The 18347-nt window shown below is 53.6% G+C and overlaps 4 protein-coding genes across 4 annotated transcripts; 2 read left to right on the plus strand and 2 right to left on the minus strand.

Moving 5' to 3' along the window:
• Positions 1-973: 973 nt before the first annotated feature.
• Positions 974-2435, plus strand: NECHADRAFT_90176 (uncharacterized protein; the record flags this gene model as incomplete). The annotated part of the gene is made up of 2 exons (XM_003053585.1): positions 974-1595; positions 1645-2435. The coding sequence occupies 2 exons, from the start codon at positions 974-976 to the stop codon at positions 2433-2435; spliced, it is 1413 nt and encodes a 470-aa protein (XP_003053631.1).
• Positions 2436-2780: 345 nt separating this feature from the next.
• Positions 2781-4778, minus strand: NECHADRAFT_30535 (uncharacterized protein; the record flags this gene model as incomplete). Its single annotated transcript, XM_003054314.1, has 5 exons — positions 2781-2851; positions 2900-3067; positions 3116-4463; positions 4523-4623; positions 4733-4778. The coding sequence occupies 5 exons, from the start codon at positions 4776-4778 to the stop codon at positions 2781-2783; spliced, it is 1734 nt and encodes a 577-aa protein (XP_003054360.1).
• Positions 4779-9405: 4627 nt separating this feature from the next.
• On the plus strand, positions 9406-12210 carry NECHADRAFT_30594 (uncharacterized protein; the record flags this gene model as incomplete). The annotated part of the gene is made up of 7 exons (XM_003053586.1): positions 9406-9495; positions 9796-9908; positions 10040-10910; positions 10965-11020; positions 11079-11153; positions 11203-11399; positions 11525-12210. 7 exons carry the CDS (start codon positions 9406-9408, stop codon positions 12208-12210), a joined length of 2088 nt encoding a protein of 695 aa, XP_003053632.1.
• A 2184-nt stretch (positions 12211-14394) lies between these two features.
• Positions 14395-17837, minus strand: NECHADRAFT_74988 (uncharacterized protein; the record flags this gene model as incomplete). Its single annotated transcript, XM_003054315.1, has 4 exons — positions 14395-14914; positions 14969-17076; positions 17126-17683; positions 17736-17837. The coding sequence occupies 4 exons, from the start codon at positions 17835-17837 to the stop codon at positions 14395-14397; spliced, it is 3288 nt and encodes a 1095-aa protein (XP_003054361.1).
• Between the last annotated feature and the right edge of the window lie 510 nt (positions 17838-18347).

Consider the following 18347-nt stretch of genomic DNA (forward strand, 5'->3'; position numbering starts at 1 on the left):
GAGCTGATCCGTTTTTGGAGGATCACCATCGGCTATTCGGCACAAAACCCTCAAGGATGGGGGATGTCAGAGAACCCCATTTTTGTAAGAAGCAGCAGATATTTTCTCATACAGCATATACAACTCACATGTTTTACCATCTGTTTATGAGGGGTATGAGACGGGGGAGCACCCGGGCCTTGCACCGATAAAGTATCCCGAGGAATCCGGCCTTCAAGAACGGCATCGATCATCAAATTCAACCGCGAGCCGGCCGATGTCCAATCACCTCCGAGCCGATGTCCGTTGAAATGCCAAGAAGATCAGTGCCGGGGCCGAACAGGCTGCATTAGCGGCCGCCATGGCAAGCCACTCGCTGAGGGGAGAAGCTCATGAGCTTTGAGCTTGATTCAGGCCATGACAGAGAAAAGAGAGAGGTAAGAAGTGTGATTATCAGCCGCTAACCTTCTCTGCAACCTCTCTGCAGGCTCTACACCAAACCAACAAGTTCAATTGAACAACACAACCAGGCATCTTTGAGCAATGGAAAAAAAGATGGAGTCTGACTCCATCCGCATCCCACCCAAAAAGACCACAAGCTTTCCCCTTCCCGTTGGAACTGGATTATCGTGACTCTACTGCTGCTGGCCCGATTAGGAAGCTGGCCCTGCCAAGGGCATCCATTCGTGAATTGCCCCCCATCCTTGAAGCAGCAAACACGGCAAGTTCAAGCCGAGGGCGGGGAGGGGCAAGATCTTCCCACTATCCTCCATCACAAATAAGGCTAAAGATAATGTTATCTTTTGTCTCGCGCCATTAGTTTCTGATATCTTTTTCCTCTCTTCTCTCTTTCTTCTTTTCTTTTCTTGCTTCTCTATTCTTCTTGGCGAATGCGGCTCCAGTTTCTTGCTGGCATTGTGTGGTCTGCCGTGCCTCTTCTCTGATACCCCCGTGTGTATAGCTTCAACCGACATCCACATCAACTACCGCCATAATGCTTACCACCCTTCTTCCCATACTTCTCTCTATCCCCTCCCTGGCTGCGGCTGAGGATGTCTTGGGCCTCTATGTCTTCCACCGTCATGGCGACCGCACTGCCAAGGCCTGGAAGCCCGTTAATCTAACTGCCCTCGGCGCTGATGAGGTCCACTCCTCGGGCGAGTGGTATCGTGACACCTATATCGAAAAGGATGCTTCACGCAAGATCAAGGGTCTCAGCACTGATACTGCCGTCCTCTCCCAACTCGACGTGACCGCCCCTGTGGACGCCGTGTTGCAGAACTCGGCTCTTGTCTTCCTCCAGGGCCTGTATCCTCCCGTCAAACAGGTCGAGACACTCGCCAACGGCACCAAGGTTGAGGCTCCCCTCAGCGGATACCAGTATATCCCCGTCAACTCTGTCGCCAACGCTGCCAGTGCCAAGGACTCTGAGAACAGTGCATGGCTCCAGGGAAACAGTGGTTGCACCAATGCCGAGGTCAGCTCAAATGCCTACTTGTCCTCCACCGAGTACAAGGCATCGTATCAAGGCTCTCTTGATTTCTATAAAGACCTCCTTCCCGTGATTAACGGCACTTACGGGGAAGTTAATGCCAACTTCAAGAACGCCTACTCAAGTATGTCAAGCAGCTCTTGGTAAAAGTACCCGAATACTGACACATCCAGTCTTTGATCTCATCAATGTTGCTCGCATTCACAACTCCAGCATCCCATCTGACAACCTTCTCACCAAACCTACTCTTAACAGGCTCTACAACCTCGCTTCTGTTCATGAGTGGAACCTTGCCTACAACAAAACCGATGCCTCTCGTGCTGTGGCCGGAGCTGTCCTCGCCGGCCAGATCCTCGAGTCCCTGGAGCCCCTGGCCAACGGTCAAAAGGGACACCCCAAGTTCAACATTCAGTTCGGCGCCTACGGTACCTTTATGGCCTTCTTTGGATCTGCGGGTCTTGACAAGGTATCCTCGGACTTCCTGGGTATCTGCGACTACGCTTCCTCCATGGCTATCGAGCTCGTTACCAACGCCACCAAGCCCACCGTTGACGACGTCAAGGTGCGCTTCTACTTTGCCAACGGCACTGCGGCTGAGAACACCCCCAAGCTGTTCCCTCTCTTCGGCCAGAAGGAGGAGACATTGTCTTGGAAGGACTTCAAGACCGGCATGTCAAAGTTTGCCATCGAGGACGACGCGGAATGGTGCAAGCTCTGCGGAAACTCCGACGGCACCTGCTCTGGCAACAGCACCTCTACTTCTAGCTCTGACTCCGACTCCGACTCCGACTCTGGCTCTGGCAACGGTATCTCAAAGGCTGTTGCTGGTGTTATTGGCGCTCTGGTCACCTTGGCCGTCATCCTGGGTATTGAGCTGCTTGCTATGCTGCTTGGTGGTCTGCGTCTGGTCAAAAAATCAACTCTTGCTGCTGCTCGCTCGGCCAATGGTGGTGTCAAGGCATGAGGAGCTGGACGGCAAAGCCTCGAGGTTGGGCGCTTGGAATGAACATTGATAGGCTTGCATCAATAGGCTTGCATTAACTGTTTGATTGAGATATCGTAACGAACAAGCAAAAGAAGAAGAAAAAAGTGACACAAGACAATTTGAGTCCGTCATACATGATTTCTCCCATAATGAAAACTGAAATCTTTAAGCCCAGTTAAGAACCCCCCAAACCTCATAAGAGGTACTAAACATTAATACGAAATGACATCCGGGCCGCGCGACCACAATCAATACGTCAATCTAGCATCTAACCCCTTTTCTAATAATGTGAAACAAGCACAAAGGTTGTCTTGTGCATTCTCTTCACCGAAGACCGGTCAGAGCAAGAAGATCGTGGCGATAGTAAAAGGCTCGAACTCGTTTCCCATAAACGTCTATAGAAATATCAGCACTGCTATGAATCTTGTGACCTTTCAACTTACACATGGGAACACTCAGAAGGCAGACCCCAACTTGAATAGAGGCGATGGATATCATTGTACGCTCGATGCCGCCGTCGTTGATCCAGTTGTATGCGTAAAATGTCAAGACGAAGCTGAAAAAGTTCTTAAAGATGATCATGATGGTGAACCCTTCAATCGTAAGATCGCCTGGCAGAGTTAGCAAGATGGACCTAGCAATGGTAACAATGAACCTACGATAAGCATCGACAATGTATAGAGAGCTTGCCACGGCACCAATCACCATGCCAGCAACCTCAAAACCAAAGAAGACCAAGGGCACATGGTACGTGTACTTGCCCTCCAGCACTTTGCCAGCTGTTAGGCCAAACCCATACAGTCCAATACCGCCAATGATCATCATGGGGAGCACAAGCAGAATACGAAACTCGGGCTCGTAAACGCCCTTGTTGAGCTTGGTCAGATATTTGACGCTCGAGTCAGCAAGTAGGCCCGCCAAGATGAAGCCGGCGAGGGCACCGATGAATGCACCCGTGTAGGTATATCCGGCCATGACCTCGCCCCAGTAGTAGGGAGGGCCAATGAAGATGGCTGCCACGATGACTCCAATGAAGACTGTCCAGCCAATCATGGTTCCCTGAATCAGGCAACCCCAGATGAAAGCGGGATGGGTCAGCAGAGGAAATGGCCTCAACAACAGAACCCAATATCGGTCATTTGTTTTTCGGCCGTCGAATAGCGAGATTGACTGAACAAACGTCTTCTTGGGAGTGTTGATGTCGCCAATGGGTTGAAGGGCGTTTGACTTGGGGAAGGCGACAAATCCCGTACGGCCCGCCTCGCTCCCAGTTGGATCTGCGATAGGTGACGAGTCAGGTTGCGGCTCAGACGCCGATGCCTCGTTTTTGTGCTCGCTGATTGCCGATGGCCGAGTCTCAGGCTCGACAACCGTGTCGGTATTCAAGTTGTCTGCTCGACGATACGCTGTCTCGGGGCAGAACAAGAAGACGGCGGGCAAGGTAGCCGCGAGGAAGATGGCAACAAAGAAGAATGTCCAATCCCAGCCCAATGCCTCTGTGATCTTTCCAACAACGATAGGAGTGAAGAAGGCACCGCCAAAGACGGCTAGGTTGGTAAAGGCCATTCGAACACCTCGTTGGTGGACAAAGTATAGATCACCAACAGCCGCATTGAGTAGACTCTCAAAAGGAGCGCATCCAACACCCTGAATGATTCTGGCACCGATGAAGCTGCCATAATTGGTACCGACAGAGCCAGCCCAGGCGCTCGAAGCAATTAGGATGCATATTCCGACGAGGAAGAGGTGGCGTTTCCCCCAGATACGACCGGACGGAACGAAGAAGATGGCACCCGCACCGCAACCCAGCAGAAAGTATCCAGTCAGCAGGGCGACCTTGGTGAAGTCCTTTGAGAAATCAAGCGCAATCGTGATGGTATTGGCAGCGAGGATAGGACCCAGAGCGGTAGCAAGAATGCCAGCGAAGCAGAGTAGGAAGGTGATGAGGTCGCGTCGCCATAGTGGCCAGTTTAGCGGATCGTTCGGATCATCGGATGGTTGAGGAATCTGGGGTTCGGGTCAGTGCTATGGCCACCCGTAGATCGGTGAGAATACATGACGCGTACTAGAATGATGGGTTCCTTCCCACTCCTATCGAATTTGAGGTTTTCGTGATGTTCGTTGGCGGTTTGGGGCTGAGAAGGGTCATCGAAGTACCGGGTCGTACCTTTGCGGTGTCAGCGTGTCATGATCGATCGATATGTTGGGAACAAAGCATGGCGAGTGGACAAGTACCACGCACATCATGGGGAATCAGGATGATCATCAAAACATACCAGGAACATGCTCGACACCCGGAGCCTCAAGGATCCCCAAGGCCATCGTAGCAACGACGTGAGCTTCGATCGAGCTCGGTGAAGTGAGTGGAGCACAGCAAAGGCACCCACCCGACAGCTAGGGCATGGCACGCTGTGTGCCAAGGGCAAGCTGCGACCACACAGGACAAAGAGTTTGTCTTACTCGCCGTGTTCTCCGGCGGCACAGGGTGATGATACAGACAGGCAGGGCTGGTTCACCTCTTCCATAAACGGGCGTCGGTGCTTGGGAATGGGATCCGTGCAAAGAATGGGTGGAGATGGAAGACCCTCCTTTTTCGTTCCGTGAATTTGACTTGCCGAAGAGGGTTAAGCCGGAGTGGAACAACTGCTAAAGCCGGGTGCCGGTAGTGGGGGGAGGTCCCATTTACCCACATCCACACACTCAACCATCCAATCAAGGCCGAATTGTCGATCACAGACAACCCTCTTTCACGATTCATGTTTCCCATGGCTTTGGGCTAATGATGGTGTTCTGCCCAGTCGGATAAGATTGTGTTGATGCTGCAATCAACCCTGGATAGCATCATCTTTGGCCTGGAGCGTACGTCATATCGTCTCATGCATTCGTCGTTTTGTACTTCCGAATTTGGAGTTATCTGCCCTCGGCCCAATCAGAGTCTTACCTCAGCATCACACCTCTTTTAGCAGCAGAGTCTTAGGCAGATCAGGAAAACTGGCAGCTGCTCCCTGGACCAATGCAAGGTGTTGCAAGTAAACTTACACGGACGGGGACGGGCTGGCAGTAGCACCAACACCAAGGGGAAGGTGCCTCGGTAACGCAAGGTACATACCTGCCTCGCGTGGGTGGGTAGGGCGCGGAAGGAAGGTGTTACTGCCGTGGGTGGTAGGGATGGGTATGGATGTATGTATGGCACTTGCATGAAAGGGCGTTGAGGCGTGTTCTGGGCCTCGTCCCCTAAGACAGAGCCCGAGGGGGAGGGTCCATTGGTGGATGCTGTTCGCCGCAGAAATTGAGGGCCTGAGACACCGCTTCTCTCTCTCACCAGTCGCAAGCGTCACTTGTCAAGCTGCCGAGTCACTTCAAATGACGAGAAGCGTCGTTTCGGCATGATGACGACTCCATGATGACCTTTGTTACTTCTTTTGCTCTGATCTCAGTTCATTCTCGTCCCTCACTGGGCCCAGCAGAACCTTAGCGACTCCATCGACCCTCTTTGGTGTCGTCAAACCCTTGCCCGCCGTTGCTCGTCTCTTGTCGGGGAGCCCTCGGGTGCGCCTTTAGATCCCCCATCTTGCGACATTAGTTTTAGACCCAGCGGGACCCTGGTCCTGGGGGCCCTTCATCCCCCTCGCTGGAGTCGCCGATTCCTGGTCGCATCGCGTTGCTTGTTCGGAGACTTCTTCAGCCACGGCCGACGTCTCAGCCATGAAAACGGCTCTGGGGAATTCTAGTGGTCCACAGCTGGCGGTTGCCAACCAGCAACAACCCGGGAAAGCTGAGTGTCTCGTTGCCTCCGTTCGTGCGTCATGCGCACACTTTCAAGGGACCAGCCGGCTGAACTTCCCCCCCAGGAACATTAGAGTGCCGAGCCCACAAACATGTTGGCATGTTCAGCGGACGTTGCTAGCGCCGTGCTACCTTGATGCTTGAATATGACCTATCACCAACTGCTCCAGGTTGCTATCATGTTCCCTTGCTCCTTGCAAGCAAGGCAACCAGCGGTCACCCTTCGAAAACTCGGAATCGAGCAGGGGGCATGGATGGGTTGTCCCATCGGCCAACGTTGCGCCCCTTTGACATTGATACCTAAGCATACGTTACCGCTACCGATACTACCTGCTGTAGGAACAAGGACAAGGACGGACGACTACGACGCTACCGCCGACGTGCAACACCCAAGTGGCGCTCCTCCTAGCCTAAACCTTCGAAAGATGTGGGGGTTAAAAACGTCCGGAAACAACTCCTCCCACGAGGCCAAGGACGGGATCCAGCAATTGGGTGCCAGCGTCCAACCAGGCTTCCCCCTGCTCAAACCATCTTGAAAGCACCCGTACGGCAAGGCTATTGGATAATGGACCAGAAAATCCTACCAAGGATCGTGATCTACACAAACACCTTGTTCAGCTGAGATGGTATGAAAGATGACAATCCACACCCTCACGGCACACAATGGTTGGCGGACCTCCCGGACGTTGGCCCTGTGGCCCCCCGGTTCCCTGCATATTGCGGCTCTGGCTTTTTAGTCAACCTCCAACCTTTCTTCTTCTATTCTTTCAGCCGAGAATGACATGCCGATCGTGGCTAAATCAGGCCCTGGCTGAACTCAGCCTTATTTCCAACGGACAAACCCTCTGAGGATGGGCTGCGCTACACACCAGATTGTCTGGTACACATGGCTTGGCCCGTGGACCACCACAGCGGGGGTGACCCGAGCTTATGATATGCAGCTACAGTTCCCGGTCCTATGAGAAGTGATACCATGGTATCCCGGTCCATTCTCGAGCAGTCAGTCAGTGAATAAGCCACTCAACCGAATTTCTAGCTGAGGGAGACCGCCACAGGATCGAGTTTGGGGAATGCCCATAGGCGGTCAGATGCTAATTAGCAATGGTTGTTTGGCGAAATGCCATTGTTCTGTGGGACTGTGCTCGACTGTGCCACAGCGCCATGCACACTAGGTTCTGCCACAACTAGGTAGGTACTGATGGTTGCATCGACATTCGTCACTCGCTGACTTGCATCGTGTGGGTGTCGAGCTCAAATTAGACAATTGTCGTGGGTAGGGAACGCAGCGGTCGACTCGATTGAGACGCACAAATGACGCTGCCATGGGCCCCCTTCGGGCGCCACGACGGCAGTTCCAGCAATGACCGGGTCAGATCAGGTCAGGCACAGGCACAGGCACATGATTGATGAAGAAAAAGTTGCTTGTTGCTTCCCAGGGCCGGCGCGCGCTAACGATGTGGGCATGGAGAAGGCCGATCGCGAGGCGCTACCGCCGCCACGACGCACTTGCAGCGACAGAGGCACCGGCACAAGCAAGGGTTGAAGAGAGAAGAAAAAAAAAAGGAAAAAAAAAGGAGGGCAAGCAAGCAAGGCCGAAGCGGACGTGGTGACCGTCTCCCCCACACACGATGGATGCCTCCCAGGAGAACGGTCTGCGTCCTCACAGGCTCCGGCCGGTCGGTGCGGACGGTGGACGGTTGACGGGGTTGGACGATCACGCAGAGAGCGGGCACTCGGCAGTGGCAACGACGGCGTTGACGCCAGAGGGAGTGTGCATCAGACGATGAAGCGCGAGTTCTTAAACGTTCTGTCGCGTGTTTGGTCGATTTAGACGTTTGGTGTGTGTGCGCGCGTATCGATCGGGTGTGAGTGGGCTCTGGATCTGGCGAGCTGTCATGAGAGGAACCCCCAAGGTCGGACGGAGGAGAGAGGGAGCTCGATCCCGGCCCGTGGTGAGATCCGGCGATGACGTCCAGCGGGCACGGATGCTACCTCAGGGACGCCAGTGACGATGCCTTCCCCCCCGGGGCGGCCCAAGCTTAACGGTGCGTCCACGGACGGCTGAGGTTACGGCACGGTGCTGGGCAGTGCAGCGCAGCGCATCAACACCACCACCCTTGAAGGTTGAAGCGGAAGCGCAGCGCAACAGAATAGGCAATGAGAACGGTGCGGCGGTGGTGCGGTGGTGCGGTGCGGTGCGGCGCGGCGCCGAGGTGCACCGTGTATCAGTCAGGCGCCGCCGCCGGGGCTTGATGGGTTGCGTGCGTTGTGTTGCTCTGCGTGGGCTCACTCTCACCACGGAGCTGGGCCAGGACGGTTTGATTTTCCTGGATACCCTCCACTTCCCTTGGCTCCCACCACATGGTGGCTACTCGGACGGGGCCTTTTGGCAGCTCTGACGGATTGCCAACCGCCTCTAGCTGGGGGAGCTCAGGAGCTTCGACTTGTGTCGAGTCTTGTATTTGTTCCCCTCGTCTCTCGTCGGAGTCGGACTTGGCTCCGGTCGAGTTCAGTTCACATCCTGCCAGTCCCCATTTGCGAATCTTTTCCGCGCCCTCGCTCGTCTCCGCGTGCTGAAAAACTCTCTCCCCAAAGATGTCTCGCCATATCCCAACACCAAGGCCTCTCTAGCCGCCCCGTGGTTGTTACTCGTCCATCGTTCCCCTGCCCTTCCCTGCGCTGCGCTGCGAGCCAAAGCAACGCCCGGCCGCCTTTGCATCTCATCCCGCGAACCTCTGCAAGCCGTTTTTCTTCGTCGAGAAGCGCTTCACTTGACGTACCCCATTTAACGCCCCCCCTAGTCTGTCCTGTCCTGTCCTGTCCTGTCCTGTCCGTCCTTCTCCCGCTGGCCGCCCGCCTCAGCTCCCTTGTGCGTGCATTCTTGTTGTCCTGCCCCTCCTATTTTATTCTCACCCTCGCCTGGCCTGTCCTGTCCGCTTGCGAAGCGTCGCACATCGCCGCTCCCTGGACGGGGCCACCTGAGCTCAACGCTCAACCACCTTTTCTTTCGCCTCGGGGCGCCCTGCCCAATGGAGCCTACCGATTACATCTGGGAATTACAGTCATCTTAGAGAGCTTTTTAGAGCTGCTGTTTTCCCAATTCCTCCCGTCTCCCGTCGCACTCACATGTGAGCATACGGTCAGAAAGCTGCCCCTTCCCACTATGGACGCTGGGCCACCCTCATCCAGCAACGTCTCACCCGGGCCTGGGCCGCAAACCAGTCGGAAAGAACGCGGCGCCATTGCAGCTCAGGTACGTTGCGGATTTACCTATCTCTGAGAATCTGGTTCTTTCATTCATTCTGTCGGTTCATTTATGGATGTCTTTGTTCTGTTCCCTCTTGTGCCTTCCCTGTTGAAGATCCTGGCTGCCGGTCCCCTCATCCATGGGGCCATCGCAGGGCAGGGCAGGAACCCCCCCAGTGTTGTCCCCTTCTACTCTCCATGGATGCCATCAACTTCCATCTGCCCCTGCACCGCTTGTCTTTGCTCTATCCGCCGGAGATGTACATCTTCATCAAGCCGATCCGAGCTGTAGCTGATGTGCCTATAGGCCTGTGAGACGTGCCGCAACCGAAAGCAGAGATGTGATGAACAGAGGCCAAAATGTGGTACGTGTCAGAGATTCAAGCTTGACTGCCGATACCGAGAACCTCAACCCACAAAGTATGTCTCATGAAAAAAAAGGCCGGGCAAAGCGGCATGGGAGCTGAGCATGGCCATTCCGCGGTGCTGCCGTTGTTTTCTCGGCCGCCGTCCACCACTGGCTGCTCAAGTGTGCTAAACTCTGCATGTAGGAAGGACAAGACCTTGGTTGAGATCCTAGACCGCCTCAAAACTGTCGAGTCCAAGATAGACAACTTGGGCCTCAGAGACACTACGACTCCTCCCCTCTTTAGCACTTCGCAGCCGGCAACCACCTATCCCGCGAGCACGCCGCTTCTGGTGGACCCCGAAACCCGAGATCCTCTTCCGGGGGCATCTCTCCCCTCAACGAGCCCGACGCCTTCCCACCAAGCGGGAGGCTATCGCTATGACCCCTCAGTGCCGAGGATGCTGGAGTGGCCTGTCATGCGCCAGATGTTCGAGAGCCTCGGCCAAAAGCCCCCATCACCGCTGGGCGAGCACGATATCCCCGCCCTCCCAAGAGGGCTCCGTGACTCAAGCATCGCTCTTCCCTCAGAGGGCCTTCAGCCAGTGGGCCTTTCAGGCAACGCCAGCCTTCAGGTGCCTCTGCAGCTCACGGGCTCTCCGTCAGCTCTCAACCTCAGCCCTCCCAGTGTCGACTGGGAGACGATGCAACGGCTGAGCAAGGGCTACTTTGATGTCATCAACTTCCTCCACCCCATCATGGACCGGCAATGGTTCAGCTCCAACACACTCACATCCATCCTCAACAATGGGTTCCAAGAAGGAGCCATCTCGTCGCTTGTACTACTTGTCCTTGCTCTCGGAGAGGTGGCGCTCACGACTTCTGAAGTTCCGATATCTGCGTACAAACAACGCCCATCGGGGATCAAGGGGGGGACTATTGATCGGCCGCCTGGCCTCGGATACTTTAACGAAGCAAGAAAACGAATGGGATTCGCACTTAGCGAGGTCAGCCTGGAGAATATTCAGATGTTTGCACTGGCGGCTCTGTACCACCAGAGCTGCGGACAGGCCCTGGTAAGTGCTGATACTCGGTCAGGTTGGACGACGTTGTGCTAACTTATTCCGCAGGAGTGTTGGAGGATGACAGTGTACGCATCCTTGGCTTGCCAGGCTTTGATAACAAGGTTTGAACCCCCGTTCAAAAGCAGGTCGGTACACACTAGGACATGCTAACAGACACAGCAAACCCAACGAGCTTCACGGCCCTCGCGCAGATTTGATTAAGCGGATATTTTGGCATTGCTCCATCATGGAAACGTAAGAAGACTGGTTGCGTTGGGGTGTTCTATGCTGATAGCCCATGCAGGTGTTTTCATATGGAGTTTGGGCTGCCCCTGACTGGTCTGGAGAAGCTGGACGACGCCATCGGCCTCCCAGACTTTAGCGGGCCGATCACCGACGACGACTATATTGGCAACCAGGCAACTCATTTTCAGGAACACTTTGCATCGCAGATTGTCTTGCGGAGGCTTTCTGCGAGTTTCCACTCGACTCTCAGCAAGGGTCAGTGACAGGGAGGTCTAGCTGTGGCTAGTATTTCTTTCAGGATACACCTCAACCCCATGATAGTGACGAGTGATGCTAACACGTCTCAGCATTTGGCATCAACTCAGGTCTTCCCCTGCCAGGTTTTGGGTCTTTTACAGGGTCGTCTAGCAGCGGTAGCCCGGCCCTAATGAAGCAACTCGACGCACAACTTGACCAATGGCGGGGTATGCTCCCAGGCCACCTGCGATGGCAAGACAACTTGAATCAGTCGATGGGCTTCTCGGATCCCTCGCACGATGCCTTTGGCGCCGTCTATACCGGCCAGCCTCTGCAGAGCACGTACATGTTTACCCCTGACCTCGATGCACCCCCTGCGAACTACCCATACGCCGCCGATATTCAGGTGGCGCTCCTCCGAACCCGATATTACTACAACAAGTATCTCATCTACCGACCATGCGTATTCAAAGCTCTCCACTACCCAGAGAGTCTGACGCGCGAAGACGCCGAAGGTGCAGCAGAGTGTCTCAAGGCGTCGCTCAAGTGGCCAATTGCTCTGTCACCGCCGTGCACCAACAAGAGGCTGGTACCAACTACCTTCTTCTGGTCACAGAACCTGTTTGGCATTCTCATCCTGCTGCATCTATCGCAGCAGCACCCGATGCTGGTGCGAATTCGGTCGTCGCTTTGCGGGCAACGCTTCGACGTGGAAGCTACCGAGAGTGTGAACGCATATCTAGATTGGCTACGCGACATGAAGAAGATAGACTCGACAGCGAACTGGTGCTGGAATATCATTCGCTTGATCTATCGACTGGACGAGTGAGGAACAAGAAGAGGAGGATATTGATCTCGAGGCTGCAACAGTAGGGCAGCGACGGGTTGAAGACTGATGGATTTCTACGCTTGACATGGCGGGTTTCGGCGAAGCGTGGCATGATTTTTTCAGCCTTGGAGACCAAGCGTCATCTTTGGGTGCTCAAAAGTTTGTTTGAGACGAGACGGTTGAAAGATTATAGAGGCGTTTGGACGATGGATGCCATGTTGATCACGTCAAGGGGGGCAAGGCTCGGAGAGAATCTAGTATTGATACCCAACCTACACTCACCTACTGCCTTTGATTTTCCCGCCATGGGTAGGAGGGCATCCTGGACACGCGCTCTCTCTTCATTTCCCTCGTCTCAACATTGTCTTGGCTGGTGCCGATCAAACCGGTCACATTGGGTCAGGGTCTCGTCTGGATGGCTATGAGCGGACAAGGCTGGTTCCAGGAGGCTGGCTGATACGAGCCAATACTCTCTGGGACCGATTTATGGGCAACGAACCGATCACGATAAGATTTGGGGTCGATGAAGCACTACGATTATAGCAAGCCCATTGGCCGACGCGGGCCAAGCAAGACACACAAAGACACGAGACGATGATGAGGGGGCAGGCGACCAGGAGGTGAGAGGTCGAGAGTGCTGGTCTGCGTTTTCAATGGCTGGACCAACAGTGAATAGGTGATGCTTGGATACGAGCCCCTATCCCTGGACCGTACGTTAGGGAGGAACAGCCATTCGCCAGAGGGTTGAAAATGTCGGGCACGGAAGGGAACGGAATGGGGTTGACAGGCGACACACACAGTCCAAGCATGGGTCAATGTACACTATATAATGCACTGTGACTAGGATTATAATGAAGGCAGTCTTGTCAAATCTGGTCCAATTTCAGGCTGCTTGGTTTGTAAATGTTGAAGTAAAATCACCGGCCAAGGCCACCCGTAGACCTGCCCGTCCCGAGACACCTCGTCGGCCGGCTCCCCGAGGAGCCACGCCCGGGTCCGTTAGCGGCAGGCGGCGGGCGGCGGCGTCCAGCTTTGAATCCGGGAGCTTACAACTAGCTCTCCAGGTTAGTTGGTGGAATAACAAACAAGGGCGTAGGGCTAAGCAGCCACTACGTAACAGCACTTGCACTCGGAAACGCTTCTACGTCAGATCCCTGGTCGGATTTAAAGCCCGTTTTGTTTCCTCGCATTTTTCCCTCGTGGCGCCCGAAAACGGCGAAACCGACGGCACGGGCCGGGGGTGTTGGTGGGGATCCAATCCCATCCTCTCGGCCGTTTGAACCCTACGTGGGATTTTATTGTCCGGAGGCGGAGGCGGAGGCGGAGGCGGAGGCGGAGGCGGAGGCGGCGCCTGCGGTAGTTGACATGAGGTGCATCAGTGGGGTTAAAAAATCCCATCCATCGTTCGGCTCGGCCGATAGGATTTTTTTTGTGAAACATGGTGTCAGAAGCTGGGGTGCCAATATCTGAAAGCTGCGGATAGTAAACTTGAACTTCGGACCCGAGTTTCTTGTGCAAGTATCCATCATCTCGGCTTCACCGTGAAAAAGCAACAGAGAGCCCACCACCCTGTCATCCAATGGATCCTATCTGCATGTATGTATGCGCACATAGTTGAAGCTCTTACAACGTCACTGCTGCTAACGTCACCGCTGCTTCGCGTGGAACGGTCGCGCCGCGGCTGGTTAGCGGCGTAGCACCCTTTGTGCAACAGCATCAATGGACAACTCTAAACTACCATGCACGAGAAATTGAGTGATAAAGACTTGATTATCAATCATCCAACACGGGCGCATTTTCTTTTGCATCCAGACTCACACAAATGGGCTCAATCAATGTCATCGTTAATTAAATCAAACGGCTGCCATTCACCGAGTAGCTTCTTGGCACTAGAGTACGTACTGAGGGACCTCTAACAAGGATCATGATATTCTCAAACTCGTCTATCTGATCCCCTCCCTGTGTCTCTAAACACAGACCAGCATATCTTTCATGATGAGACAAGCTTAATCAAGCTCATGGCTCGACGATTTGTCCATTTCCTTTTCGTACCCGCCAAACCAAATCAAATCATCCCATAAAACCATTCCATACAGAATCAACAAACAATTCGCATATCCTCACCCTCGTGTCCCACTTCCACCCTACACCCTCTCACAAACATCCATTCCATCCATTCATTCTTTACCAGAACTGGTAATCTTGCTTCCCGTCCCTGGTACTGTCAATCGTGCCATAGGCCTGTCCTCTAGTCGTCCGGAAACCCTGCGAGGTGCTGTTTGACTCGCCGATATGGTCCATTTTCGTCACCATTCTCAACGCGGGTTCGCAGAGAGCCGACAAAACACCATCCTCCATGAGCTTTTCAGCCGTCCAGTGCGTTCTTTCCCCAAACACCAAGCCCAAGTTTTCCTTGAAGAGTTCCTCTGCCCGTGTAGACGAAATATGAGCCTCAAACCATTGTGTAGGTGACCCCTTTCCAGGTGACGTCGCAGGAACTGTTTGACCTCGGAATTTGCTCTTGTGCTTGTTTGACGTGTTTGAAAACTTCTTGACGATACGTGTCATTGTGATTGTCAAGCGGCTGCGGCCCTTGGACGCATTCCGATACTTTGCAAGGTGCCGAATGTTGATTCTCTCAATTTGCCATCCAAGCCGACCCTCCTGCTCGGCCTCGATCTCGATCTCACCCGTGTCCCTTGTCCTTTGTAAGAGTTAGTCTAATTGTTGGACTTTTTAAACAAGGCTCACGACTTACGTGATACTCATTGAGTGAACCAATGACTGTGCAAAGAGCTTGAAGGCTTCAGGTACCGCCCCCAAGTCCACCCGGCTGATCGCAAATTTGACGTCCCAAGCCCGTCTGGCGCAGTGAACATAGAGATGAGACAGTTCCTGAGTTGCGGGGAGGCATTCATACTCAAAGGTAAGGGCGTTCACCTTCACCACGAGGGGAGCCGCCCCGTCGTGAGATTTGCAGACGATTTCATAGTAGACCTGTTTTTCGCTGAGCATCCATGAAGTCTTACCGGCAGTCAGCTGCGAAAGCAGATCAGCTTCCGTTCCATTGGTTGTGAGAATCGTGTAGAAGCCAACGGTGCCCTGGCTCTCACGTTCGTTGCTGTTGAGTCTGTCCAACACTGATTCCGACGTCCAAGCAGGGCCTTGCCCAATGTTGACCAAGGATGGTGGCTGATTCTTGAAGCACACCCTGCCAAACTTTGCTTCTAGACGAATTAGACCGGGCGTGACTTGTAGAATTCTTACCAGTTCCTGAAGTTTTGCTTCAGCCTTTGCAACCACTTCGATGCCCTCCATGAAATCTGGAGTCACCGGGTCCATCCCTGGCACAGCTCGCAGGGCACTGGCCGGTGGGCTGATATCTCTCGAAACTGTCGCCAACCCCAGGCTCATTCCTCTAGATGGACCGTCATTTTGGGATGGAGGCTCATTTTTCACAAAGGCTTGAGATTCCGTGGCGTTGGCAAGAGGGTGATTCTCCTTCTCGGAACCTGTTGGCTTGGGAATCGCCGGGACAGTCGAAACTCGAACGTTTGGTCCAAAAGGAGCCTCCTCGTTTTCTCCTTCCGTAGTTTTCTTCTTCGAAGCGATGTTGGCCCAAGTAGGACGGGAGGCCGCTTTTTGTCTCATGGTCTGGAAGAATTCTTTGGTAGCGTCTCCCTGCTTTCCAAATACCACGCTGGAACTGTGACCCGCCGTTGACTTGTTTTCCTTCCCGGATTGGGAGTTTTGCTTGTACCTATCCAGGGAATCCATTAGGGCAGGTGTGTGGACACGACAGTCGAGATAGTCCATCAAACTCTCTCCTGGCGGCAATGCTTTCTGGTTCTCGCATGTGCTGCCGCTTTGATGCGAGCCAGTCTCCACCGCAAGGGTAAAGGGGTCAACAGGAGCAAACATCCCGTGGGTTATCTTGACAGGAGACTCCGAATCCAATAGGTTTGGGATAGAATTGTCCCCGGGCCTCAACTTTGGTGTCTGAGCGCCAACGGACAGACGAGAGGGAACCGTTCCTTCAAAATTGAGCAGTTCCAAGTGCTGTGTCTCGCTGTTTTTGGGAGTTTGTTCGAGACCGGCTTGAACATCTTCTGGTCCCAGGTCAAGAAGAGCACCGCCAGGGAGCGTCGTGACCGAGGCAGTCATATCAGGGGTGGTATCATGCTGAACTTCATTACCCTCTGAAAGGCCAGGGATCAGTTCCAGACTCCCATTAAGCGGGATGCCATCGATCCAGTTTTCCACTGACGTTTCGGTTGGAAGTGGTGACCTTGAGCCCTGCCAGGAATTGCCCTGTAATCCTGAAAAGAGAATTCCTTCCAGCCCAGTCTCTTTCTGTACTTTGTTCTTGCCGGTCGCGGAACTGAGTATCTCGGATTCGCCTCCATCGTTCTCGATATTAACAAATCGCTTGGAGATTCTGATCGTTTCTTTGGGTGTTTTGGCGGTATGCGGAGAGGGCTGTGCGGGTTTCTTGAGAACCTGCTGCTGTCGACGGGTCTGATGGATACTCCGAGTCTCTGTCGAAGCTGAAGTATTGGGGCGTCTGTTCTTGTACTCGTAGTGAGCAAACGGACTGAATCCGAGCTTTGGGTCCTTGGCTGATTTGTGCTCCAAGGGGTACACGGTTGGGCCGAGACTCAAGCGGCCCCTGACATCTGCTGTCACCACTCTCAAAGATGCGGCTCCTTCGATCAGCTTGCGCTCTTCATCAGCTCCGAAAGTGACGGTAGGGTCCATGTATGTCAAATTCGAAAGACCGGTATGTGTTAGACACCGGTATGAAACTCGAAATGGGCGTGCCGCTTCTGCGAGTATCAGATGCGATTCCTTGGTGAAGGGGGCATCCTGAGATTGTTAGAAATCCTGCTCGAGATAGGAAGAAGCCAAGAATTACCATGAAGCTCAAGAGCGTGTCAAGCTTCCGTACCGCAGTTTCAAGAGACTGTGTATCGCTTTCGGTTCCGATATAGGCCAGAGTCTCGGTGCAATTGTATGTCACCTGAAGATTTCCAGCCTCTTCAAGCTTCCGCAAACTGGCCTTGGAGTCCAAGGCCGGCCACAAGATGTCGAACTTGGAAGTCAAATCTGAGATGGTAGCCCCTTCAACACCCTCGAGACCTCTCCATATCGTTTTGTGGGGGAGTTCTTGGATATGTTGAGGGAATCGGAAGATGTCGTATTTTCCCACTCTGGCCTCCAACCCCTCGGAGTACACTGGCCATGAAATGATGTGAGGCTTGTCTGTCAGGATCTCGACGTCTGGATGAACCTTGGATCTCCCAATGTCAAGATCGTCATCTTGATCATCGTCTTGGTCAATGGAACCGGTTTCTTCTTCGAGCAGCTGTTCCAGCCGAGACTGCATCCATCGGAGTATCTCGGCTTGGTACTCGGCATAGGCGATGACCTTGAACCACGGTACTTGGGGGTCATAGAGAATCTCGAGGACTTTCTGCAGAGTAATATATTAGAGTCAAGACGTTTCCTCTTCACGCTTAACTTACCGAGGGGCCTAGAGAATCTTGCAGGTCTGTCATGACCAAGGAGACTCCTTCAGGTAACAACGGAGGGTTGCATGAGATGTAAAATTCGATGAAGCCTGCCATGGTTACTATTGCATCTCTGATTGGAATGCCGATCTTAGGTGGATTTCTCAAGTAATAGTGTTAGTATGTTTGCGATATCTGTTGAGAATTGAGAAGAGCATAGATCAACATACCTTAGTAAACAAGAAAGATACGGGAAACAGTTGCTTGCCACAAGTGAAATCGAATGTTACAGGAAATCTAAAAGGCGGCGGTAAATAGCATGTCTGTCCTCCTTGTCGTAGCGCTACCTGGGATGCGGCGTGGTTCATGAGTGAGAAGAGGTTTCGCGAAAGCGGCCGCGGGTGGCTCGGTCGGATAAGGCAGCACGAGGATCCGGACCTCGCGAATAATATAAAACCGGCAAGGTTAATTGGCCGCGTGATGGTCAAGTCGGTGGTATCGGCCGCTTATTCGCGAGTTAAGGCCTGAGGGTCTTAAAGAGGTGATCGAGACGGCCGGGGGGGTCGCGACGCCGGCAGAGCGACCGATACGGCGTAATAAGGCAGTTAGAAGAAAAGGAACTACCCT

Source organism: Fusarium vanettenii (genome assembly GCF_000151355.1).
Source record: "Fusarium vanettenii 77-13-4 chromosome 1 genomic scaffold NECHAsca_1_chr1_3_0, whole genome shotgun sequence".
In the NCBI taxonomy this organism is placed as follows: Eukaryota; Fungi; Ascomycota; class Sordariomycetes; order Hypocreales; family Nectriaceae; genus Fusarium; species Fusarium vanettenii.